Raw genomic sequence first — 19,058 nt, 5'->3', positions numbered from 1 at the left:
CGCGGGTCGCGTCGATGAACCGGTCGCGAATTCCCCCGCGCGCGGTCGTGATACGCGCGGCGTTACTACGTTGTTGCCTGATAAGCGGAGTTCACTGTGCGCAGATTTCGCCCCCTACTTAACCCTTTAACGCTGCCCGCCTCGAATTGACGAGCCGTCCATTATGAGCGATTTATGTGATTAAGCGAGACACAATGCCAAATTCATCATTGATTGCCGCGCGTTCATCACCGCTAACAAAATATTTTTGATCCTGCATTCTCTGGACATTCACAAATATAATACTATTGCATCGTTAGTATATTAGCCTCGTCAACGACGATAACAGACTAGTCAAATTATAAGCCTGTGATATCGTATTCGGTAATAACGAAATTGTAGAATTTGTAAAGCTTATTTTTAAAAATAATTTCAAGTCGAAATATCGAATTAAATATTTTTGATTTGTGAAGACCAGTGAATTTTGTAAAGAAAACTATCAAAGTACAATTAATAAAACTATACAGATTATCAAAATTAAGAAGACATATTTAGTTGAATGGATTTACCATGAAATTTGTTATGTGTCAAGATTATAATTATAAATTACATTTTATGGATAATTGCAATATCTGCTCACAATATCTTGGAATAACATGATGCGGAATAATATTAATACATTTGTGCACTGTTTTCCTATTGTACTTGTGATAAACAACCAAGTTTGCATAGCTAATTATGATCACATATATATATACTGATCGCGTTCGCATTTTGACTAGTAGCATCTGCATGTTCCAAATGGTGCACATCTGATCTATGATTCGTTCTCCAAACAGATACATATACTGCAAATGCCTCCATTCCCTTATAAATGGTTGAGATATAAGGTAAATGTATAATACCAATGACTGGACACGTACCTATGTCTAGACATTTATATCATTTTATCCTTAAATAAGTTATAACGCGAATTAAAATCAAAGAATCAAAGATAAAAATATTTTTCTTGTATTATATTTTTATCTTTTAAATTGCGTTATATTTATTTGAAAATTAAAATTTACTTGTCATATCGCATCTGCCAATGAGTTGTATAAGAATTTTATTTTTGCCGTTACACATGACTAGTCGGTAAAATTGTATTTCAACCTTAACCGATTTACACGTCTCGTATTCAGTTACTGAATATCTCGAGGAGCATAGTCATTTTGGGAAATATACAGTATCGGAGTAACATACGTTTCGACAATCCACGTTAATCTATGCAACGCTTTATCACTTACATCGCTTAACCCTTTACTTCCTCCGTATTTCCTCTTACAATATTAACACGATTTGCTATATCACATTTCGGCGCCGCGCCGGTATGCCTACAATGCGGGCTCCCCGCGCACGTAGATTATCGAGTTCCCCGCTGCACACTCGGCGCGTATCTTCGTGTGGAGCTCCAAATTCACGAGGGGCAAGTGCTTGCACCACCACAATATCGTGGCGGCGCAACGAGGAAGGCAATTGGCCCCTCCACACCCTCGCGGCTTTCACTCGCTCGCACTTACACACGCGTGTACGCCTCGACAGACGACAATTCACGACGATCATCGTCGCGGGCCACGCACACTGCCAGAACGTCGTCTCGAGTGGATCGTCTCCGTGGGTCTTGCACCACGCGCGGTTAGTGCGGCTCACGCACCCACAGTGCGTGCGACTGGTTTGTCACGCGTGGCCGACACGCGTGTGTGCACATTATACGTCGCCGTCGTATTCGTCGGCTTACCTAAGTTTATTGTTAGAGGGACCGCGCGTAGCGCACTGTAGACGGAGCTTGACGATTTAGTGCGTCTCGCAGACCGGTCCGGGTATCACGTGTGCCGGCTCCGATCTATCTCGATCGTCTCCACGGTGATGTCGCGAGAGATCTCGGTGCTGATAACGCGTAAACGCATGTGCAAGTGCAAATTAAGGTGAATCACAAAATGACGATTTGATTATAGTTTTCGATTATTGTTATATTGATAGATTTTTAATAAGGTCACGAATGGATATAAGTGAGAGTGCAGTTACTTCTAATTTGTTTGATAAATAACTTCTCAAGAAAGTAATTTAAAACTATAAAAAGATAAAACAACGATAATATCATAAAACAATTGCATAATTTAATAAGTAATATAAAAAAAAACACAGCTAAAATTTTAACTTTACAAAAATTATTTTTATGTAATAAATTATTTGTGTGACGATATTAAATAAATTTTACGATAACATGATCGACTGATAAAAATAAAAAGAAATAATGGAGATAGAAATGTAGGTGTATTTCTCTACGACGGTAATTAAATCCGAAATAACAAGATTACAACACGACCCATTTTAAAATACGTGGAGAAGAGGAGGGAGCCCCGAACCAGAATACCAGAGGCAAATAAAAACTGTCACGGTACGCATAGCTCCGACCTGTTTACACAGATACCACAATCTGCTCCCATTTTCCGTACATCCCTCCGTCACAAACCTGAAAATCAAGCGAAACGCAACGGCGAGATTCTGCGGGCATCGCACCATCGGAGAACCGCCTCGCTCCATCAGATGACGGTGGTGCGGCGGGCGGAGTGAGGGAGTGAAAAACGAGAAATTAGGATTTCGAGGACAGCGAAGTGCTTGGAACACGAAAAACCAATTGCACGAGGACTCGAGGGGGAGTTGGTGGATAGTTGAAAGCGCGATAGCTCGACGAGAGTCCGAGGACGGTGAAGATAGACACATTGTTTACTCCCAAAATAGTATTTCTATAAAACTGTCAGGCAAATTGCTGCGTACATGAAGCGTGACGCTCAAGAACGCGTAATATTTTAATGAGCATTTGATCAAGAGAGAGAAAGAGATAGAGAGAGCGAGAGAGAGGCTTCAAAAATAACCATAAATATTTTATTAAATAAATAGGTATTTCATTAAATAAAGCAGATTAAATAAGTTTTATAATAAAATAACTAACGATAAAAACTGACTGAAAATTAAAGTTTTAAACATGCATTAAATTGACAAATTATTAATAGTTTCTTATTTTTTGTCCCGGATTCTTTTCCACGCACATATTTGCTTTCGTTGAATTTTGGAGGAAAGTGGATACATAACGCTTCGTCTCTTAATTTATTCTCTTTTATTTCATGCGTTTCTTAATTTTACTCGTTTTGCAAGAGCACATCACGATTCCAACAAAAATTCAAAACGCTCACAAAAGAAAGTGTCCGAACATGAAATCCTCGATGGAAATTTTGATGCTGCAAAGTGAAATAGGTAAATTGATATATTGTCGACAACATTGACTTTTCCACTCTTCGAGTCACAAAATTGCGCCGTTTCCTGCCGCCGCCAAGGACAAAACGTTGAACGGATGTCGAAAATTTCGTCCTTTCGAAGAAGAGGTTCGTCCGGATTGTGCCGATGCTAAAATTATTCCACTAGAACCTCGTCGAGCCTTTTTTCGTCGCCGTATTTGTCGGTACGAGCGGCGCGCGACGCGACGTTTTAATGTCATTTCAAGCTCCGGCGCTTTCTTGAAGCTAATACATTCTTAAATGTGTCGTCAGCTTCGTTTCCCTTTCTCGATTAAGGCCCGCGTCTCTTTTACTTTCCCTCTTTTAACTTCAAAATTCTAATTAACTTTAGTAATTACGTATGCGGGATGGGAAGGGCTTTACACACTCTCTTATGTCGGTGACGAGGGAGAGGAAAAGACAGTAACGTTGTCGAGAGACAATCGTGCATGTTCTTGGGACTACGTGTGATATAAATAACGCACGTATCGTATAAGGTTTGTAAAGCCTCACAATTTTTGTCATTTTTAATGTTTTTGTGAAAGCTACAGTTTTAAACTTAAAGCTAAAAAAAGAAATTTACATTTGAGATGAGAAAAAATAAAACGGAATAAGATTAAATGAGTGATATAAATTATATTTTCAAAACAAAAGGCTTTGTGTGATATTCAATGCAAAATTCATGTAGTTTAGAATATACAAATTCATAAAAAAAGAGCGAAAAATATTACTAGTTTTTTTTATTTTTTTAGTCATCTCTCGAATAGAAAAATTTATTTTACGTTTTCAATTTATTTTTGCAAGCTCTATTATTTCGTTTACTACGATTATACTACGCGTCACATCCTCTGTGTATATTTTCATTTTCTTCTAACTTAAAGTCCATTCTCTTAATCCTTGAGAAAATTCCGTTTTGCTTACCCACGTTGCTTTTCCACGAAAATTATTTTTCGACGTTATTTTTTCCCCTCCTCTTTTCATTCACACGAGTCTTCTCTCCCTCGACGATGTCATATAAGTGTTTGAATTTTAATTCGTCCCGTCCAGAAAATTTCGTTATTCCCAGCGTGCTCGTACCGCCGCATGTCGTACATTCACGCCGTGTTATCGTATGCGCACACATGTGTACGTCGTACACAAACGCGTTTTACGTGTTCCCAGTTTTATATCCCACCGAGTGCACCTGTACAATACACTCGGTCGTTATCTCCAACCCGCATCTCTCGCTTCTTCGCCCTCGTTCCTCATCAAGCTCCGTAGCTTAACAAGGGCATTAATTAATAATACCTCCCAGGGATAATTTGTGCCTGCCGTCTTGCATCAGCATTGTCATTGTCCGCGGAGTCGACGTCTAACCCTTTGTGTCTGCATCGCGATGCATCTTAAAACTAACCTGGTGCGATTCATGCATAACACACACACACACACACACACACACACACACACACACACACACACACACACACACACACACACACACACACACACACACACACACACACACACACACACGCACGCACGCACGCACGCACTGTGTTTAAAGATACGCGCCGGCTTTCTGGACGCAATTCTAACAGTTTACGAAAAATAATGGAAATAACATAAGTAAGTTATTATTATAGGAAAGTCAATCTTTTAAATTAATCTGTATATATCACATTTGAAGAATGTCTTCACTCTTGACATTATTTTGAACAATAATCGTGAAGTAGAAATATTTTGATAGTCTTATAAAATTGCAGATTTTGCAACCACATGTGATATTTACGGATTTTATTTCAATAAAAGAGAGATAAACTGAATGAGGGATTAGGTGTAGCGGTCGTGCACGTTTACAAACTAGAAATATTATTTTTATACAGACAGCTCGGTGTTTTGTTGCAGTCATTTCACTAATTTGCGACGTAAACATTCAAGTTATACACAGATATGTAAAATCCGCATTGGTTTATGAATTTTATTTTCGGCGTGCTGTTTTGGAAACACGATTCCAGTCCGATGTAAACATATATTATTTGTAACAATATTTTTGGATAGAAAGATATGTAGTTGTAGAGTATAAAAAAGTTCCTTATTTATCTTTGTAAATTTATTTTTAAGGCATTCGTACTATTTTTGATTTATAATGAAATTAATCAGAACAATTAACAAACATTAAATGTTTAAATTTTACCACAAGTGTGTGATGATTTTCCGTGATTTTTATTTCTTTATTAAAATTTATTTACATAACTTTTATAATTTTATAAATTGATTTATGTTGTAAGCAAAATTAATTTTAATAAGGCAGTCGAAAATCAATAATTATGCATTTATTTTAACATGTCTACAAATGACAGTATTTTATCACCCCGATTTCTCGTGCCATATTGGATTCGTCATTTTATGCACATTTCATGGTTCGACACGTCCCTCGTAAAATCACGCCGTGATATTTTCAAACCAGTATGCTTTTTATGACTGCGTGTCCCCGAATTTTCTGTTAAAATGGTCAATTTGAAGGCAACACAATCGGATGTGCAATTCATAGCGGAATAACATTTAGCATTTTCATCAATAACAGATGCGATCTACCGAAATTAATATTTGAAATAATTTTTCACGAAGTTGCTCACTATTTTCGATTAACATCGAGATTATATTTCATTTTTGAATCTTTTCTATCTATACACATGATGGCATACGTTATTTATAAGACATTTTTGAAAGTATGAGAATAAGTTCGGTAAAAATTTAGAGTAAAACTTTTATTTTATGAACATCTTATTTATGTCCATTCCAGTGAAGATGCGATAATAGTCACGCTTTATGGCGATCATGCGCGAAATAAATTCCATTGTATCGCATTTCGATATGTTTAATTTAATTCTCGCCACAAAGACAACGTTTCCTCTTCCACGCTGTGATAGATAATAATTTCTTGAAACCGCCGGCACGTGGAGATACCTCGAAGACGACAATGACCATGTAATAATGATGCCGACGTGCCGGTACAAAGCCCACTGACGAATTAATTAACGGCGGAATGTCATTATCTAGATACGGTTTAATTCGAATCGGGAGCAATTTGATCTTGCAACGCGTAACTTCGTCGCTTTTTGTTCCGGAAATCAATGTCTTTATGACCAGATATGTGTTCATTAGCGGAAAATCGAGACCTTTAGATGGAAATTAACGAGGTTGTTTTGAAAAATAGTTGGAGATGGAAACGCACTGCTTTCACGATCCACCTGCCCCCAATTAACCTATATGCGGATAAAATTCAGCGGTGTCGTTACTGAATAACGAAATAGCTAAACATTTTAATTAAAACTGAACAAAATTTTAATGCTTATAGCAAATTTATTATCAGATTGGAATTATTGATCGTTAAAGGATCGCTTAATTTTAATTTATGTTTGACATTATATCGATCATGAAAGAATTGTATTATTGTTCACAAAATTAAAATTGTTCTGAATGGACAAATATTCAAGCGCATATTGCATGTGTTTGTCTAGACTATATTTAAGCGCTTAGACTCCAACTGAGCGATTTGATTTTTGAACGTAGTATTATAATCTCATTATACTAATAAATAAATAAATTATTTATATAAGAGATTATATTACTTACGAAAAAAAGAGAGAAGAAATTACGGAATTATAAAAAATAAGTAAGGTCACTTATTTCGGTATATGTACGATAAAGTCGCGTTATAAATATCGTGCAATAAAAATAAATTTATGATCTTTACTAGAAACAGAAGCCGCCAGCATCGGGCTGATTCATCCACTCTATCTAATTTAAGTTAAACTTAGCCAACTCTTGTCACAAATTGAAAATGTCCTCGTAGTCTCTCTATTATAAAGAATATAAACCGTGTGAAAACACTTTTTGATGAAACAAACATTGCTCTCTTTTTCTTTCTCTCCTTCAAATAATTTTCAGTCATCATAAATTAATTCAGTCATTTAAAACAGTAGGTTTTATCGTGGCTTGAAACGCGGATGGAATTTTTAGTTTTCAAATATTTCTAGGTTTTATCCAGATGCATGCAACTTTCTTGAAGAATAAGTTTTAACGTTTCTTAGAAATTCCACGGATCTCTTTGTCGTCTTTGATTATCCTTGTAATTGTAAACAGAATAACTGCAAAATTACTCCGCCGTGCGCTGTAAATTACCGCTACATCCATTCGTAATGATGGCACGGTGCACGCAGAAATTAAGATGATCGTTTCACCGCCATTTAACTCCGGTGCTGATCCATTTTATTGCGCGGAACGCGAATAATCGCGAAAATTAACTGCCAAAATTTATGACAAACGTAATGCATTCGCATGGGCGCGCAGTATAATACATCGTATCCGAATCTTAGTATCAAACGCCAGGGGCATGCTGAAATCGCATAAACGGATCCCATTTATCATGCTGGCAGGTCTTACTACGCTGGCTGAGTGACAGCGCGTTAAATTTAGCATTAATGATGCGGTTCCAGGTACTATAGCGAGACGGAAGTTCGTTAATTAGTTATCGCGGCGAAAAGTGTACGGCAACTTGTGCCACATTCCACGCATCTTGTCGTCTCTCCGCATCGTCGCGCCGCACCGACGAGTTTCAATCTTCCGCGATGATAACGGCTGCGTTCCCCAGTTCTATCTCAATTCGCATTATACTTTGAATGTGCTACACAAAGTCCATTATCCATTAATTTGTCGAGTTGTTATAGTAAAATCAACGTTTATGAAGAACGTTGATTTCTTATGTTATAAATAAAAATATTTCTAATTAATAATTAGACTAGTAATATTTATTATGCAGTCAAAGAATGAATTTGAAAAAAGTTAATTTTTTCAAAACTTAACGTTTTGAATATAATTATGTTAACTTGCGGTTTAAAAAACTGCAGCTTTTTTATGAGGAAATCTGACGGTTGCACTTAACTGCGAGTGAAACTAAAGCAACTAAAGACAGGCACGCGCAATTGTAAATTACTATTAGAAAGGATATCTACACGGAGAGAATTTTTTGTTATATTTTACCCTTAAATTCACTACAAACTTGGGACAACTTAGCAACCAAGGAATTTTTAAAATATACAAAAGACATTTTACAAACAACGTGATAAAAATTACCAAGCAGATTGGTAAATTTTGAAAAATTATTGAAATTTCCTAGATATATTTTAGTAAAATTAATCAAACATATTTTATATTTTAATGTAATAGATATTAATATTTTTTAATCGAAGAAAAATGGAGCGTTGAGCCGTAACAAGGTGTTGGTGTTCGTATATTCTGTGTTCGATATTAATGTTTTTTATTATGGTAGATATTAATCAGAATAGCTCGCATAAAATTCTTGGTGATACGTGTTGTCCTACAACTACCATGATTTCAGGGTAAATTTTAAGAGATAATTCTCTCCGTGTATTCTTTCAAGAACTTTATTAAAAATATAAAAATTTCCAAGCAGAATATCGAAGCATTTCTACATAAAGGAACAATAAGGCTTAATTATAATATAATTATCATATGAAATAAGTGAAAAAAGACACGATTGGTAAGATAATTATATAAAAATACTTAAACAAAGTGACTTACACGTTGCGAAATAAATTTATTATTGAACAGAGCAAATGTTTGATACAACCAATTATGCTTATTTCTATAATTACTTTTAATTGCCTTTAATATTCTGACTGCGTATCCAATATCTAGGTAACATAATGTTGCCACAAGGAAGAAACGACTTTCGTGTGTGGAGTGGAAACTAGTTTTTCGGTGATATAACTTCAATCACCGAAATTTCATCGGATTCGTTTACGAGTGAAATTTCCCCGTATATAACACAAAATAAAAATGCTGCGATAAAATAACCCCGTATTGTGAAAAAGGGAGGTCGTTTCAACGCAACTGTCGTTCGCAAGTCGGCCGCGCGCACACAATGCAACTCGCCGCGCCCGATGCAACGCGTCCTATTAATGAATGTAGTTCGCATCCGCGGCACGCGCGTTAAGATCGTTACGAAATCTCGCGTCACGTGTACGAGAACCGAAAGTGGAAGGAAGGAAGGAAGGAAGGAAGCAGGAAGGAAGGAAGGAAGGAAGGCACGTGAGGCATTATTAAACTTCTCTCGCTCTAATCCGAGTGTGACGCGCGTGGTTTACGTGGTCGGAACGAAAACTATGCGGCACGATGAGGGGGCCAAGAAGAATCGGTGGTGGCCTACCGAGCGGGAAAAAGCTGGACTGCTGCCAAAAGGTGCGTCAAGCTCGCGGAGTATTGCTGGTGTACTTGAGCATCTGTGCATTGCTGCCCGGCGCTATTTTCACCGGTGAGTATCGATGATCTTCTTCATATATATGTATATGTCGCGGCTTTCTGTCCGATCTCTATGACACAGATCTTTAAGTGGTCTACGGGGAATGTTCCTTTCTTCCAAGAAATAGCGTAACGCGTACAGTTATGCACTATTTAAGAAATAGTTAGTTTTCATTATGGAATAGATACATTTCGTAAAAAATAATAGGTGAATTATGATAAGTTTATAATTGCGAATATAAAGCTATCGGTCGCTTATATACAAAAATTTGTTTGTTTTGAGTCTTATAAATCTACATTCATTGTAAGATTGATTTTTAATAGACGACATATCATATGTCGATTTTTAACGGATATGTTTAATCATACATGCATATATTTGATAATTTACATACATTTTATATCATTCCTTTAAAAATTAATTTTTTTTATTTTCCTTACAATTAAAATAAAAATTACAACTAAATAACGTGAATTTTGTTTTCTTGTTAAAGATATTAGTTACTAACTAAATCTTTGGTGGAAAATTTGATAAATGTTATGCAAAATATTCTTATTTGACCTGTCGCAAAAAAAATCGATCGCTTCTCGTTAGTGGGTAACTCACAAATCGCGCTATTACGTACCGTCGTCAACAACGTCAGGCGTAATGACAATATGATTTCTGCGCGCGGATGCAGAACGCGGGAGAGTGAAACTTTTCTGCAGTCGTTCTTTAATATAGGGTCTCGCGGTCTCACCTGAGAAATGAAGAGCATAAATCATGGCGCTCATCAAGCCTCGCGTGGTCTCAATTTTGCAAAACTTTCCCCACAAATCTTTCCCGTCCGCCTAGGGCGCTGTCGTCTCCATCTTTTAAAGATTAGTTTAATGTCGTTCGCGATGTCTGCCGTACTTCAACTTTATAATGAGAAAGTCGCTGCGATGGAACGAAATAAGCAATAACACTTTGTGTTGCGCGAAGAATTCACAGCATCATGTCGAACTTTACATTTACAAAAAGCACATACATTATTCTCAATATTCTGCTTAACAACAATTTAGTTATTACCTTATAATACGTGATGCAATATTGATAATATTTTACCAAGCTAGTTTATTTATTAATATAAAATATAAATGAGTTATTACTTTATTACAAACTAGATACCCGTGCTTCGCTAGGGTAACACATTGCATATTTTACCCTTCTTCATCTCCTTAGGAGTAGAATTTCTAAAAATCTCTTTTTAGTGCCGGGTGCTTACGTTATAGAAGGAATATATTCCTCGAACTTCATGCTTCTAGGTTTAGGGGTTTGGGCTGGGCGTTGATGAGTCAGTCAGTCAGGATATTTGTTTCTATATATTGTAGATTAGTTTCGCTGTTGACATTGTAACTGTTAGAACTGTTTCAACTTCATTGAAACTGTGTTGGTGCAGTATATAATATATATATATATATATATATATATATATATATATATGAACTTTAATAACATGTCAGTATTTTTATACATATATTAAATTTGGGTTATTTAATTACGAGAGAATAATATTTTCGAACAATTTAGCGACAAAATCTATGGCATACGTTGTATATGAGAGGTTAACTACCGCGAAGATACATTTAGAGCTCCTGAGACAATTCGAGCGTTGGTCCCTATTAAAAATAGACATCACAGAGACCGGAGCAAGTTATACTAGTAGAAACTCTAATTCGGCCACTGTGGTATCATAATAAAGCTAAAATGTATCATGAGAGAGAGATATTAAAATTCTTTTTCTAAAATAACTCTCTCTCTCTCTCTTTCTCTCTCTCAATTACTGTATATCTCAAATCCATATAAAAATGTTAATTGTTGTACCTATATCTTTTTTTAAATACACCGTTAAGTTTTAACTGTATTAACAAAGTTGGAGAGAGTTATAAATAATTTTATATGTAAAATATGTAACGTGTACGATTAAATTCTTTTGCTCCCTCGTTTATGGTAAAACATTTATTAGCAAATTTAATTTTTAAACTTGAAACTTTCCCCCGATCGTTTTAAAGTTTGTTACAAATTATGAAAGAGGCACAAGCTTTACACATGCTGTTTTGATGTCAGAAGAGCGTGACTAGAAATATAAATTGAGAGAAACGACCCTTGTAAAAGTAGCGAGGGTAGTATTAAAGGACGTCCTCAGACGCACTCGAACGCGAAGCGCAGCTCTATGCGTCGAGATATGCAACTCGTAACGCTTCACAGACAAAATAGGAACTAATTAAGCACACGAGAGTTTAAACGAGGCGCGGCACCGGCCGTAGTGCAAATTGCAAGTCGTATTAACAATTATCTCGTAATTGTCTACAGCATGCTCAGGATTTGTAAAGCTAGAATTAAATTCGCAAGTAACGCTCGCTGGCACTTCGTGTCTCGACTCCGTGTGTTCCTTCCTAGATATACCTCTCATTCTATTTTCCCTCAAATCTGTGCCATTGTGTTTCCTCGTTTCGTCATGGATTTGACATTTCACTTGAATGAAAGGAGGAAAATAAATTCCGCGTACTTGCTTTTAAAAGTAAAATGTGGTAGTCGTGGACCCGTATATAATCGCATTTCTACTGAAAAATTCTAAGAAAAATCCAAATTGTATTTCCCAAATAATACATCTAATAAATTTTAAATAACATAATTTATTTTAATTTTAAATTTATTTAAAAAAAAATTAAATTTTTTGCATATAATAATTAAAATTTGTGTGACAAGGAAAAGTGGCCTTTGAGAGTCAAATGCAATTAATTGTGCGTGAGTTAATGCTATAACATTTAATTGTAACATTTAATTAATAATTTAATACAAAATATAGATCGGCGTCTGTAGAGTTGGCACGACGTTCTACGAATTTCAAAAAAATACTAAGAGTTTTAGTAGCACTTTCCATAGGTCTACAGTTCCTGAAGAACATTAAAAAGAGTTCCGCATTCCTTATATTAAAAAAACGAAATTGAAAAGATGTACTAACTTCGCGACTCTAGCATGACACCCTTCCCTTTAACGTATCAAAACGCATTGAACATTATTATTTTTGACAAAAGTTAATTCCGATAGTTTTAATCGAGTTCGACACATATATGCATACAATTTTAGATCAATATTCCACCAATTAATAGTTTTTATATCCGCGCTCAGCACGACATTTATTGAAAATATGTCGTGCTGATGACTTTTCGCAATTTTAACTTGTTGTTTTTGACAGTTCTACAAGAGTTCTATGCTTTAGAATTAGTTCTAAAAAGAGTTCCGGTGATTAACTATTTTTTAAACAAGTTTTAAAAATTAACTATTATAGAATTCTATCGAGTACTACCTTTAGAACTGCGAAAAATTATCAGCACGGGACATATTTTCACTAAATGTTTTGCTGGGCGCGGATATAAAAAATTGTTTAAAAATTGTTAATTCATGGAATATCGATCTGAAATTGTATATCTGTGTAAAACTGGAATAGAACTCTTGTAAAAAATGATGTTTTTTAACACGTGTTTTCAATACTCGTTAGAGAATTTGAGATAATTTAAGTTGTTTATCATCTCGTCGCTAAAGATGGTTCAAAGTAGAGCTGAAACGATTTACCTATATAATTTGTATTAAATTATTACATTAAATGTTATATAGCGTTAACGCACAACTAACCTTTGAATCTCAAAGCCCACTTCTCCTTGTTATTCATTAATTTTAGTATTTTAGTAATTTTGGTAAATTAATTGAATTTTAGAATCGAGAGTCTTTTAGTTAATTAATTATTTACATATTTAAATTAAAATTTATTGTTATAACATACAATTATAAAAGTATATTTCAGATTGAAGCATTTTTTTTTGTCAATTAGAATTCAAGTAACAATATTTCCATTTTAAAACGTTTCGATTAAACAAAATTAATCACATTTATCTTAAACTAAATTCAGATTAGGCTACGGAACAGTATTTAATAATCTAATTTTTTATATCTATAAATATGTGGATAATTATTGTGTAGTATATTTGATCAGTTTCGAGAATTATTGTGTATATGCAAAAGTATGTTTATAATTAATTAAAAATTTTTTAGAACATTGCTTCTCCTTTTCTCTCTTTCTCTTTCTGTATCACACAGAAACTTAAATTGTAAAGAAACTTAATATTTTTTTTTATTTAATTTTTAATTATTAGGAGTATAAAAAAGTTCTCGGCTTTAGATTTCATGAAATCGAAACTACATTTTAAATTTTAGTTATTCTCCCGCTCTTTTGCGGTTTGAAAGTGCTGACATATAGCTTTTCAAAATGCCACACAGTTTGGCATTTGATGCATATAACTTTACAAATCGGTGGTGTTTACAATGGCAATGACAAAAGAGCATATTCGATTTTTCATCCACTTTGCGTTTCATTTGAAGAAAAACGCTGCTGAAGCCACTAAAATGATTTGTGCTGCATATGGTGAGAATGTCGTAACACATTCTACGTGTAAAAGATGGTATCAACGATTTCGCGAAGGAAATTTCGATCTTGAAGACCATTCGCGTGCTGGACGCCCTCCCCAATTTGAAACGGACGAACTGCGAGCATTACTCGATCAAAACACCGCACAAACTGAAAAGGAGCTTGCACAGCAGCTCTTTCTGTAAGTTTTCAAATAAAAATTGAATTTTGTGAAAAAAAGCCGAGAACTTTTTTATACTCCTAATATAACGATTTGACGAGAGGTTGCAATTTTTTTCCGAAAAACTCTTTTCAAGTGACGTGATATTATTTTTGCATTCAAAATAACGCGCTAGCAAGTAAAATATTGTAAAATGTGTCGCCAACATCGTTTTTACATAGAGCACTGGCTTTATGACGACCACGTGCCATTATGAAAGCATGTGTACACATGCGCCCACGCATTCGCGAAATTCCGACGTTTCTAAATGTACGCGACTGTATAAAATTATATCAAAGGAAACGCAGATAATAATCTGTGCTTTCATGTGGCATTCAGTTTGATCCTCTTTAATACGTATACGTGATTTATGCATTTATACATATATTAAATTTGAATAAATTAGTTTTCAAATTGTATTATATGCGAGTTTCTTTAAATTATGTTGTTTGTAATAGTTTATAATAGCTTATAATAATTACAGACGCTAAAATAAGAGTAGCGTCAAGCTTTGCCATCATAAGACATTGTACTCTTTTTCTTCTTTCCTGCATTGTTAATGTATAATACGAATTTTAATTGAAGTTAGACAGAATTCTTACAAATGTTTAAATCCTCAGACGTGAGGTATTGTGCTGAAACAAGGAAGATAGTCTTGGTCTTGGTCAAGTACTTTCGGGCAAAGTTTACTTACCTCCAGGGGGGAACACGAGCGGCGCATTAATTGGTTTCTTGAACCGAGTGCCACATTTGAAGTTCCCTGCAAACTAAACATCTGGTTTTAGCGGTCTAAACATTTGAGTCCCGTGTTGATTCTCACGCGGCGAAGAGAACACGAACCCGAGATAATGTTTAATTGACATTTGCCAATTAAATCTAAACAACTAATGCTCTAAACTCTTTTATCTTTCTTGCAGTTATTACACGCTGGACGGTGATTCGAAATGATTGAAGATTTAAACGCATTTTTATTTTTTTATAAAATAATGTGCCATTAATACTTTTTCATACTGTCATACTTTTCATATGTAATTCGGATACCGATTTATTGATGCATTTTTCTAATTATGGAACTGAAAGCTCTAGATAATTTGTAGGTAATCAGTTTACGAGATAAACGACGAATATAGAATTGCCAGGGATAATAGAACAAAAGAAGCTTCGAAAGGAGGAAGCTGTTTTACATTTACCGTAACGCGTGGCAGAAAATTCGATTTTACTGCTCGATTTTCCCCGAGACAATACCGACTACGTATCGCCGAAAGGGAGAACCGAAAACAAACTGTGCTCCGTTGTACTCGTCTGGCGGAAACGAACCACATATCTATCAATAGAGCGCGCTGCAACTCGATTTGTTCTTGCTCCCGGGGAGAGCAAATTTGCAGATTGTTGAATACAACATTAATTTAAATAAGAATATTGACTCTTCTTTGTTATCTTTGGTATGCTATTGATTGCGCGCTATTATTTTATTCATTTATCGTATTACTTGCTTCCGGCAGCTAATGCACTGTCAATAATGACAGAAGTCAATTATCGCGAGTCAATATTCGGAGCATAAAGTCATATTATTTATCATCACGAAATGGAGAGGAAACTCGATTCCGTGCTTTCCTCAAATTTGCGGTCCCGCGAGATGTATATGATCTCAAAAAGGACGGGTGATCTCTGAGAAAGTTTGGTGACCGCTGTTCCTCCCGGCAGACTCGGCTATCGAGCAGTCAGGTTGGCAAGCGTCGCGAAATGCAGTCAAGCCACGTCTAGACAACCGAAAACAAAACTGCCTGCGCTCTCTGTCTCCCCCCGTTGCCGGAAACGCATCTCGCGGTTACCCATAAAGAGGATCACACGGTGGGGTCCGTCGTCCGGGAGGAGGGAACGAGTGAGGAGTGGACCAAGCGCCGGCAGTTACTTACGCTTAGGACAATTTACCTTAATTAATTAACCGGCGTTGCGATGGGGCGCTAATTTATGCTCATAGAATGATTCACCGCCACTCCTGGGCGGATTGCGGTTTAGCCTCCTTCTTCGTCCGGCTCACGTCCGGCGCCGACAACGCGCCCGGCCGAAATTCGGCCGTCGCATTCTGCCAGACGGGCGAGCCACGCTAATTAGAAGTCACCGTGGAGCGTTTCGAATTGCATCCGAAAATTCGCCCGGACCCTGACATCTCACGCATCTAGCTAGCGGACGATGTCTTTCGCGCGCGTGATGTCTTACGAAGGTGTCTCCGTTGACGCCGGAAATCTTGTCGCTCCACTCGGAAAGAAAGTACAGTGCGATCAAATAAGGCAATATTCTAATAATAATTAGCAGAAGATTTCTTGAATTATTGCAGAGGCCAATAAACGTGTTATTGGGGTATAATTGGGAATAAACTTAACAGCACTTTTTGCAAGACGATCATTTCGTATTTCCCTGCTGGAGGAACTTTCTATTTTTTATCGTAAATGATTATAACTGCATAAGCGATTTATAATGACGTGAAAACATTCGTCGTTCTACCGAATTCCGTCTACAAAACGGAATTTCACGCATTACACCGTAATACCTTCCGATAACAATGAGATGAACGGGCGCGCCGCGCGCTCCGCCGCGCCGGCCGCAATATTATTTCCGCAGATTTACACGTTAAATTAAACAGGGTAAAGCAACATTGTTGCACTCTCTCGCCTCATGTTATTTTATCTCGGGCCAATCTCGCGGAGCAAATCTTTCGGGTACATTCCAGGATACTCCAGCAGGCCGATTCAGTTCTCGCGCCTGTGTCTGTCTGTGTAACCACGCGCGTACGCGCGCGCACGTGGATGTGTGTGCGGCAGGACAAGTTGGTGACTCTCTAATGCCACTGACTTTATTAACAAAGCCGGACAGACGAGCTAACGTATCCACACACATGTGCAGGCACACGTGTATGCTGACTATCGGGATGAGGAAGTATGAGAGAGATAGAGACAGAGAGAGAGAGAGAGAGAGAGAGAGAGAGAGAGAGAGAGAGAGAGAGAGAGAGAGGAGAGGAGGAGAGAGAGAGAGAGAGAGAGAGAGAGAGAGAGAGAGAGAGAGAGAGAGAGAGAGAGAGAGAGAGAGAGAGGGAGAGGAGAGAGAGAGAGAGAGAGAGAGAGAGAGAGAGAGAGAGAGAGAGAGAGAGAGAGAGAGAGAGAGAGAGAGAGAGAGAGAGAGAGAGAGAGAGAGAGAGAGAGAGAGAGAGAGAGAGAGAGAGAGAGAGAGAGAGAGAGAGGAGAGAGAGAGAGAGAGAGAGAGAGAGAGAGAGAGAGAGAGTTCGCTCGTCTGCCTGCGCGATATTAAAATCACTTGGACGAGACGCCTTCATATTAAATTTTCGTTTCCGCGCGGGCTCCTCTTCGCCCGTCCTCTTTGACTTCCGCCTGCGAGAGCTTTTTATGCACTCGTGACAGGCTGCAGGTGTTCCCTGATGTAGATCTATGCGCTTGCACCGATTTGAAAACGGTGACGTATTCCAATGTGGCTTTTAATGCTTGTTTTAATTGAGTGACTCACCTAGTCAAGTTTCAAGATGTGAATTTAATTACATATTTCGTTAGAGTATATTTGATCATATCACATCACTTTAGAATTCCCGTTGAATTTGATTCGTACACGTGAACGTCTATAAGCAAAGCGCAATAGTCTACACAAATAGGATGGGCAGTATGAAGAGAATTCTATTAACAGAAGATAGAAGCATAAATATTTGTTTTAAATTAAAAAGCACGGTGAAGCACAAGCGTATCATATATTTTGAATTATCTATTTGTACTTGTTATCGCTGCCGGTACAGATACCAATAATTTAAATAAGCGTATGGAATTGCAATATACAATTCGTATATTTTCTCTCATTCATGTTCCCGCGCATTTTCTAATCAATATTATATCTGCGCTTTTTTGAAAGTATATCTTCCCAATATCTTTAATTAAAACTCTCGAAGCACTTCTGTTGAATAATAAGAATAAAACATGATTTCCTTATATGATCCTCTATATTAAAAGACATCACTGGAATGTATCTTTTCTTTGAAAATAACACAGATTTAAAGAAACGCGAGATACGGTGTTAATCGTACTTCGAAAGCCGGTCAAAGCGTCGATGAAACTAGAACGAATCGTACACTAGACAACTATAGAGCGCTGGAAAAAGTGACAGACTGAAAAAGAGCGGAGTCCCGCAGTCGATTCATTGGGAATACGACTTCACCGACATAAACAGGAAAACATTCGTTTGTCGCAGCAGATCCGCATCCGCGCGCGACACGTTCGCGCGAGGTGCCTCTAAATCACGGTGGCGCACAGTCGAGTTAACGGGTTACAAACCCTGCGTCGGTCTAGTCTAGTGCTTGCTATCGAGGGCTCGGCAAGCCCTTTCCCAGGCTCGTCGCACGAATCCTCTTTCCGCTCTTGCGACATTGTCGCTCTCCGTGCTATTTATAGATTAATTACGGCACGTTAAATCGGTGTCTATGTTCGTGACTCGAATTCGATTGACGTAGATGATGAGACTCGCGTATTCTGTATGGCAAGGACGTGTGATGGGCATTTTAGGGACACTTAGTCAGGGAAGGCTTTAGTTACAGCACAATTATGTTGCGAACAACAAGGATGGATTGAGGCGTCCCATATTGGCTTCCCAGGGCTCGTTAATATAGGATTAGGAAAATCGTCTTCTACAGCTATTTATTGTTTCTAAAAGAAAAAAGGACATATTTGATAATCTGCTATTTTTTAATTGCCTTATCATTTATATAAAACTAATATTTCAATTTAAATAGTATTTTATATGTATTTAATTATATTTTAT

At 36.9% G+C, this 19,058-nt stretch overlaps 1 protein-coding gene and 1 long non-coding RNA gene across 5 annotated transcripts in view; one reads left to right on the top strand and one right to left on the bottom strand.

The window, feature by feature from the left end:
• LOC139773481 (uncharacterized) overlaps positions 1 to 16,245 on the bottom strand; it is a 30,469-nt gene extending 14,224 nt beyond the window's left edge. The window contains exons 1-2 of the long non-coding RNA XR_011718356.1: positions 16,176 to 16,245; positions 14,938 to 15,010 (exon numbers count right to left, since the gene is read on the bottom strand). This is a non-coding gene — a long non-coding RNA (uncharacterized lncRNA). The remainder of the gene's footprint in view (positions 1 to 14,937; positions 15,011 to 16,175) is intronic.
• LOC139773479 (zwei Ig domain protein zig-8) overlaps positions 1 to 19,058 on the top strand; it is a 113,284-nt gene that overhangs the window by 2,135 nt on the left and 92,091 nt on the right. The window contains exons 1-2 of one of the 4 annotated variants that reach the window (XM_071707934.1): positions 1,567 to 1,943; positions 8,994 to 9,609. The exons of 1 other annotated variant lie outside the window; for it this stretch is intronic. In XM_071707934.1, coding sequence (XP_071564035.1) covers positions 9,471 to 9,609 — 139 coding nt within the window. In that variant the 5' untranslated portion in view covers positions 1,567 to 1,943; positions 8,994 to 9,470. 2 more of the 4 variants (XM_071707935.1, XM_071707936.1) reach the window with 2 other exon arrangements.

The sequence above is a fragment of the Temnothorax nylanderi genome, unplaced genomic scaffold, assembly GCF_030848795.1.
Source record: "Temnothorax nylanderi isolate EJ_2023f unplaced genomic scaffold, tnyl_v1.0 TNYL_tig0062_pilon, whole genome shotgun sequence".
Lineage (NCBI taxonomy): Eukaryota > Metazoa > Arthropoda > Insecta > Hymenoptera > Formicidae > Temnothorax > Temnothorax nylanderi.
Note: the sequence above shows the minus strand (reverse complement) of the source record. Positions and strands in the feature narration are given on the sequence as shown.